Source organism: Chinchilla lanigera, unplaced genomic scaffold (assembly GCF_000276665.1).
Source record: "Chinchilla lanigera isolate Chin_1 unplaced genomic scaffold, ChiLan1.0 scaffold00084, whole genome shotgun sequence".
Taxonomy (NCBI): domain Eukaryota; kingdom Metazoa; phylum Chordata; class Mammalia; order Rodentia; family Chinchillidae; genus Chinchilla; species Chinchilla lanigera.
In genome coordinates, this window is record NW_004955485.1 from 1,428,911 (window position 1) to 1,437,095 (window position 8,185).

General features: G+C 45.7%; 1 protein-coding gene across 2 annotated transcripts in view; it reads left to right on the forward strand.

The window, feature by feature from the left end:
- The first annotated feature begins 7,923 nt into the window (after window positions 1–7,923).
- Window positions 7,924–8,185, forward strand: part of Xpnpep1 (X-prolyl aminopeptidase (aminopeptidase P) 1, soluble) — a 64,575-nt gene continuing 64,313 nt past the window's right edge. For both annotated transcript variants that reach the window (XM_005403764.2, XM_013504119.1), the window contains exon 1: window positions 7,924–8,048. In XM_005403764.2, the coding sequence (XP_005403821.1) occupies window positions 8,017–8,048 (32 nt within the window). In that variant the 5' untranslated portion in view covers window positions 7,924–8,016. The remainder of the gene's footprint in view (window positions 8,049–8,185) is intronic.

Consider the following 8,185-nt stretch of genomic DNA (forward strand, 5'->3'; position numbering starts at 1 on the left):
ATTTTTTTGGTACCGAGAATCGAACTCAGGACCTTGCACTTGCCAAACAGGTGCTTATGCCGCCGAGCTATATCCCTGGCCCTGTGAATAAGAAATTAAAGGTTACTGAGGTAAGGGGAAAAGAATGTTATATAACTAGGTTAGCTTATTATTTTTTTAGGGGGTACTCATTATATTCTGAGAGGAGACTGCTTTTAGTGGCAAAGTAGGATCAGGGAACATGATAGTTAACAGTAAGAAATAGCGATTTTGCTTCTTGGATGTGGTCCTAAGCACTAAACTGTTTTCCCGGGTATTTTTATGCAGTGTTTTGAAGCTCAGGCAGTCTGTTAGGCTGTTCGTTGGCTACATTTGTTTGTTTGGCTGTTTTGCGTTAATAAGGAGGATGTCTTATGGCAAGCGACACTCATGACATCAGTATGAACAGGGCTGCCAAAATCTCGTGGGGGGAGGTGGTTTGCCAAGTCTCAGTGACTTGTCCCAAGCCTTGCAAAATCCAAACTGCAAAATAAGAGTGGAGGACTTGCTAGATGGTGCGAACTCTGGGGGAATTCTATGCTTAAATGCCAAGGGTGACAACAACTTGGAGAGAAATAGTTACTTCAATTCTAAGGGCAGTTTCAGTGGAGTTGAAATGCAGGCCATGCTTTGTCAGATTCTCTAAGAGGAGCCACAAATCAGTGTCCTCAGGAGTCTGGTAGGTAAGTTACAAGAGCCTCCTCCTTACCTGGGGGGCTTTCTGTCCCTTGTCAGGAGTGGGTCGGCAGGTGGGGGCGGGGCGTGGGCAGTTTCTATTCTGTGCGTGTTGCTTCATGCTGTTTGGAAGGAAGGTCCACTGTTGCCAAATCATTTGTTTTCCAAAGGAAGCTGACGATATGAGTTTTTTAAATTGAGAAGTTTTCTTTTTAAATTGATGCTACCTCGTTAGAATAAAAACGGGAGGAAATTATTTGCAAATCATATTTCCGATAGGAGATTTTAATCTAGAATCTACAAAGAATCTTACAACCAAATAAATAATAGTAACGATAATCAGCCTGGATTTTAAAATGGGAAAAGCATCTGAATAGACCTATTTTCCTATAAAAAACACAAATGACTAATAAGCACAAGCAAAGATACTCAACATTAGCATTGGAGAAATGCACATCAACATAATAGTAAGACACAACCTCACACCCACTAGGATAGAAAAGGTAATAGCAAGTGCTGGTGAGGCTGTGAAGAAACTGAAACCCCCACATAGTGCTTGTGAGACCGTGAAATAGCTTAGTTACTTTGGACACAGTACAGCAGTTCCTCGAAAGGGTAAATACAGAGTTACCATGTGACTCAGCATATGTGCTCCTAGGCATCTACTTAATATAAATGAAAACATATTCTGCATCAAAACTTATATACAAACGTTCACACCAGTGTTCTTCACAGTATCCACAAAGTAAAAACATTTTAAATGTGCATGGACTGATAAGAGTGATACAGGAAAATAGAAACTCCCAACCTGAATGATACCTGGGAGGAGTTTGTGTTCTCTAAAATCGAAGAATGAATTTTAGGAACAACGGAGGTTAAGAGCAGAATATATTTATTGAGGGAAAGAAAGCTTTTGTCCAAGAGAGGGACAGAAGGGGGGCCTGAGTGGGTTACTTAAGACTCTGTCTTTTCTAGGGACTTTTATAGAGCAAAACAGTGAGGTGAGGTGGGTCCAAGGGAAGCGAAAAATGGATAAAACTATGGTCAGCCAGTAAGAATTGCTCAGGTAAAATTGATTAAATTGGGATCAAATGGGGAAGTGAGTCATGTAGCAAGCGGGCATGAATACAGAACAGGGCTTTTCCTGTAAGGGGTTGGGTCAGGGACTCCTCAAGGTGATTGCCTATTTAGAAGGTCAGTCCCTGAGGTCCATCCCTTGGGAGGTAAGAGGGTGTGTTTGTTTAATCGTTAGTCTTAGGGGCTGGGGATTTAGCTCAGCAGCACAGCGCTTTCCTGGCAAGCGCGACGTCGAGAGTTTGATTCCTGGTACCAGAAAATACTCCCCACACACCAAAAAAAATCTTTAGTCTTGAAATCTGGCCCAAAGCAAGTACCACCTCTCCATTTGTAAGGTATCTTGTCTTCCACATTGGCTCCTTCGAGGGCCTGTCCCTGTCTGACTGTCAATAATATTTCTATCTAACTCAGCTGCCTATAACAAAAGGATAATGCTATATTGTATGGAATATTATTTATCATAAAACAGGATCAAGTACTAATACATGCTACAACATAGGTCAACTCTGCAAACGCTAGGTGAGAGAGGCCCGTCCAAAAAACCCACCCATTTTTATATGATACCATTTATATGAAAGGCCCAGAAAAGGCAAGTGTAAGAGACAAAAAGTAGGTTAGCGTTTGTCTGGGGTATGGAAGATGGAGAGAAAAAGAAAGTGACGTAAAGGGTACGGGTTTTTCTCTAGGGTGAAAACATTTTCTAAAATTGTGGTGATGGTTGCATAGTGTTCTGAATATACTAAAAATCATCCAGTTGCCCATTGGAAAGCGGGTATTTGTATGTATTACAATCGTATTGTTGTAGGCAGCTGAGTTAGACAGAAATATTATAGGCAGTCAGACAGGGCCAGGCCCTCGAAGGAGCCGACATGAAAGACAAGATACCTGGCAAATGGAGGTGTATTTGCTGAAGGCCAGACCTCAAGACAAAGGACTAAACAAATGTACCCACAACCCTCCCTAGGTATGGGCATCAGGAATTGATATTCTAAATAGGTAGCAATCACCTTCAAAAAGCCGGGAAAAGTCAGTAGCCCAACCCTCTACAGGAAAAGCCCCGGTCACGCTTGCCATGTGACTCGCTTCCCCATTGTATCCCAATTTAATCAATTTTACCTGAGCAATTATGCTTGTACTCTTATTGGCTGACCATAGTTTTGTCCCACCTCATGCCCACCTTGTAATTTCCCATTTTCCCCCTATCTTGGACCCGCCTCACCTCGGGGTTTTGCTCTATAAAGTCCCTGGGAAGGGCAAGGTCCTTGGCAACACACTCGGGCCCCCTTCTCTCCCTCTCTTGGACAGAAGCTTCCTTTCCCTCAATAAATATATTCTGCTCTTAACCTCCGTTGTTCCTAAAATTTATTCTTCGATTTTAGAGAACACGAACTCACATTCTCTAAATAGTTAGATATTGTTCAGGCTGGGAGTTTCTATTTTCCCGTATCGGTATTGTATGGGAATAACGGAATTATTTTCCCATAAAGCTGTTACAAAATAGTACAGTGAGGACCACCAAGGACAAAGCTGCCAGCTTTCCGACTTCAAGTCCTCTGTGTAGGACTTGATCTGCCTATTTAATGGTAGAACCAGGGCCAGAACTTTGCTCTTGACCTTGACCTCTAAGCCATGCTAACTCTATCCAAAGCCTGGTTTAAAACATAAGTAGGAAGGGATTAAAGAGGTCAGCATCTTGAACAGCTGGATACAGACTCTTCCCTTTCCCACATTTTGCAAATGTCCTCCAAAGGCTCCTTGAGGAGGGGATAAAATATGGTAAAAGGGGATACTCTCTAAAGGAAGAAACAGGCGTAACAAACGCTTCCCGGAGCTCCCCCACCCCCGCAGTATGGGAGGGTCTGCATGTTCCAGAAAACACTTAGCTCTGTATGTTTGTGATTCAGTTACACTTAGCTCATCAACATGCTGTTTGTGCAAGCATGATTTGATGTTCAAGAAACCCCATGGGCCTCTTCAAGGTTGAAAAAAATGTATTTTTTATTTGAACCACAGGACTGAACTTGCCAAGAGCCAATGGAACTCAGATATCCAAACGACTGAGCTCAGTTTTCATTGAATACAAAGGGTGAGTAGATTTTGAACTGAGCCAAAAGCATTATCCCACCCCTAATTTACAGTACATTGTTCTGGCAGACTCTACAATCCTGAAAGTTGGCTTTCTTCTTCCATTCCTCTCTAGGGTGTAACCACAAGCCTATCTTTTATTTAGCTTTATGAAAAAATAAAGCCATATTATAACAATTTACGAGAGCCTCACTCATCGCTGTTCCTATAACTATCAATTTTATTAGAATGAACTGAAATCCTTGAAAAGGTTAAAACTCTCCTCTGAAGCTGTAATTGTGTTTGATCTCCTACACAAATTTCTTCTTTTTCAGTCCTCTCACGCAGGAGTTTGTTGAAGGGTTGATGTTTCCCATCCCAGTAAACGGTCAGGTCATCAACCAGTTATCAAGTTGAATCCTGGAGGACCAAGATTGTGTGGGGTACAGCAGGGTTACTCTCTCTGCCTTCCAAAGAGAAAGCTCAGAGAAATGAACAGTACTTTTATTTTGTTTTTATAAACAACCGTCTTCTGGGTTTAATCTTCAGCACCACAGTAAAATTATTTTGTTTTTGTTTTGAGCTGGGGATATAGCTCATTCTGCCACCTTTTTTTTTTTTTTTTTTTGAGACAGGGTCTTGCCGGGCAGTTCAGGCTGGCCTTGAGCTCACTTTGTAGCCTAGGCTGGTCTTGAACTCCCAATGATCCTCCTGCCTCAGCCTCCCGAGTGCTGGGATTACAGGCATGCACCACCATACCTGGCTCTGCCACCTCAAGATAAGCCGTGCTAAGATTTTATAAATCACTTTCCTTTTATTTTTAAAAAAGTATTTATATGTATATCAGTACATCTCTAAATGTGTACCTACAGTATTCTAAAAATGAGCTATCATATTGCTTTACAATATCCTTTCCCATTTGTTATTCAGGATTACATTTATAGAATTATAATTACTTGTGCATAAATTCTCCTGTACAGATGATTATTTAAATTATTCATTGAGGAGTCTTTTGATTGCAAGTGACAGAAAACCCATGTCAAACTGACTGAACCACAAAAGGACATTTTTTTGGCTGACATCTGAAACAAAGTCCAGCGAGAAGTCTGGCTGAAGGCGCAGCAGGATCCAGGACTCCAGTAATGTTGTGAGGCCTGTCTCCCTCCTCCTGTTGGGTCTCCTACTGCTTTTGGGTTTTTCCCACATGGCATGCTGAGGGCCGTGAGAGAGGATCTGTTCCCTGCCTCTTTCTACCTTCTGGTGTTCTGGTGGCCATCTTTGTGTTCTTGGTTTGTAGATCGACTGTCATCTAATCTCTGCCTTCTTGTTCATGTGTGCATGGTGAGTGCAAATTTCCTTTTTTGTTTTTCTCGTAAAGACACCAGTCATATGGGAGTTAACACTTACCCTGCTCCAATAGGATCTCATTTTAATTAATTATATGTGCAATTAAGAACAGAGTCTGAGATACCAGGAGTCAGGACATAATGTATGAGCTTTTGGGGGACACAACTCAACCTACCAGGTTTTCATGCATTTAATGTTTCTGTTTACTTCAAAGACCCATCTGGTCTGAGTTTGAATGCTGACACCAGCGGCTCCCCTTTTCCCATTGTGTAGGTTAAGCCTGGATGAGGCCATCCTGAGAATCTTGTACCTATACCATCTAGGTAAACTGCAGTATATGGGGATAGGAATCTATCCTGCTGCTGGAGTGTGTACTGTAGTAGCACCACTTATGAGCCTGAGGACTTCTGCCAAAGGATCTGACCTCTACTAACCTCTGTCTCCTCACTCAAATGAGGACAATAGTCCTCTGCTCATTGGGATATTGTGGGCTAGACACATAGCACTTAGCAAATGTCACTCGGTGACTGTCCCACTTCTTCCAAGATATGAGGTCTGCAGAGTCAAGAGAAGAACTGGACTTAACTCATGTGTTCTCTTTTCCTCATGATACATTCAGTTTAGCGTCTCCCTAGGACTCTATCTGAAGACCTACAAGGGCAGGAAGCAGTCTTTGTTATCCTGCAAACCAGTCTCATTCAGGGAACACCAAGTACTTCTCTCTTTCTCTTGTAAAGCCAGTGCCATAAATTTTGAGCCAACTTTCTTCCTCAGCAATGCGATTATGAAATACTTGTCCCTTTGAGGTCCCACTTATCTCTTTCTGGCATTTTAAGTTTTTTCTTTTACCACTTGATCTTTTTCACCATCTTTTAGATGTGGGGCTGGAGCCAGTCATTTTATTCAGTCTCTGTTTTTTGGCTCAACAAACGCTGGGGAAATGGAACAGACATTCTGCTTCGCCACATCTTTTGTTCTTCCTTGTCTAAGTGCTTATTGGATACCAACTAGAAGTTGAAGTTCTTGCAGGAAGCAGAACTTATTTGTTTTTCTGGTGATACTGGGGACCGAACCCAGGGCTTTTGCAGTGAGCTGCATCCTCAGCCCTGTTTTTAATGAGGCAGGCTCTCTCTAAGTTGCTAAGTTGCACAGGTTGGACTTGAACTTGCAATCCTCCTACCTCAACCTCCTAGAGTGTTGGTATTACAGTTGTGTGCTACCATGCCCAGCTGCAGAACCTGTTTGACACATGTATATTAGGCCTTCACCAGGGTCAGCACAGAAGGAGGTACAGATCACCTTTTAACTTCATTTAGTGCCAAGTGTTATTCCAAGAACCAGGCACCTAATGAGCAAGAAAGCCTCTGTCCATGCTCTTGAGGAGTGCATGTTCTGGGGACATTCATTCCTGCAGAAAAAAGTATGAAGAATTACTAAATGTCAGAAATTTTTTTGCGGGGGTGTCCTTTTGAGACAGGGTCCCACTATGCAGTTCAGGCTGGCTTTGAGCTCACTTTGTAGCCCAGGCTGGCCTTGAACTCACAAAGATCCTCCTGCCTCAGCCTCCCGAGTGCTGGGATTAAAGGCGTGCACCACCACGCCAGGCCTAAATGTCAGATATTATTTATCATTGAACAATCCCTGCATTGCTGGTTATCGTGTGTGTGTGTGTGTGTGTGTGTGTGTGTGTAAAGATGGTAGGTGTTATAGAAAAAGAGGAAGGTAAGGGGGATTGAATATGATAGAGAGGGCTCACAATTTTAAATAGCTATCAGGACAGGTCTCATTGAGAAGGTAATACTTGCAGGAAAATAAGAAAGGGAGTCTGATATTTGGGGAACAGCGGGTCCAAGGCCATGGAGCTCGAACTTGTCCAGCATTTTCAAGGGCAGCAAAGTGGAGGGACACCAAGTGCGATTAGGGCCACATCAAGACCTTTCATGAGTGACATGGGGAAGGTCTGACAGCGTCGAGCCGTGATCTGATGTCACTTTCGAAGGACTGGTCTGGCTGCTGGGTTTCCACACGCATGTGACAGACCTAGGCGGTGAAGTAAGGAGGAGGTGGTAATAACGCACAGCAGGTGCGTGACTGGTGCCGGTGGCCAGAAGCGGTCACATTAGGGGTCCAGTTGGAAGACAGGGCCCATAGCGTTTTCTGGCAGCCCAGATATGGGGTGAAAAAGAGAGGAGGCAGGTGACGCCCAGATGTCTGCCCTTCAAGAACGGAGTAGCCGTCGCTAGAGACGACAGAGTGGCGCAGCACGTCTTGGTTTTGTTTTCGCTGGACTGACCTGGGGCTCCATGTGCACGCGCTCACTCCGCGGGGTCTATCAGCTACCCAAGCGGAATGAGCAGCTGGATTCTGAGGGCGGGGCACATCTCTAAAGCCTTAGTGAGTGAAAGCCTGCGGCAAAGCCTCGAGGTCTCTGTCCAGGGCCGGCAGCGCCTCCCCTTCGCAGGCCTCCTCTTCCCAGCCGTCTCGGAGGCCGGAACGTCCCTGGGAGGCGCCACAGTCCCATCCGCCGGCGAAGCCCTGCTCTTCCCGGTCTGGGGACTGAACAGAGAGGACGACCGGCGGCGGCAGAGCATCCGGACCTAAAGCGCTCAGAGGAGTCGCGTCGCGCACCAGGAAGAAACGGTGTCCTCCGAGGCTGCCTTCGAGGGGGCGTGGCCTCAGGCTGCCGGCGCGGGGCGTGGCCAAGGGGGCGTGGCCCGCGCAGGCACGCCGCGTGTGGGCGTGGCCGTTCCGGCACGCACGCCGGCCCTTCCTGCCTTTCGCGGCGATCAGCTGGTCCGTGCGGCCCTGACGTAGGCCGGCGCACGTCACCGCCGAATGGCAGCCTCCAGAAGGGCCCCGCGAGTCAGGTGAGGGGACGCTGCCGGGGAGCCGGCGTCTAGGCAACGCGCTGCTGCCCTGTGCGGACGCGCGTGTTGCGCGCCGGAGGGCCAGGATGCACGGGGGAGGACGGCGAGCCCGCCGCCGTGGGGCGAGGCCCCGCGCT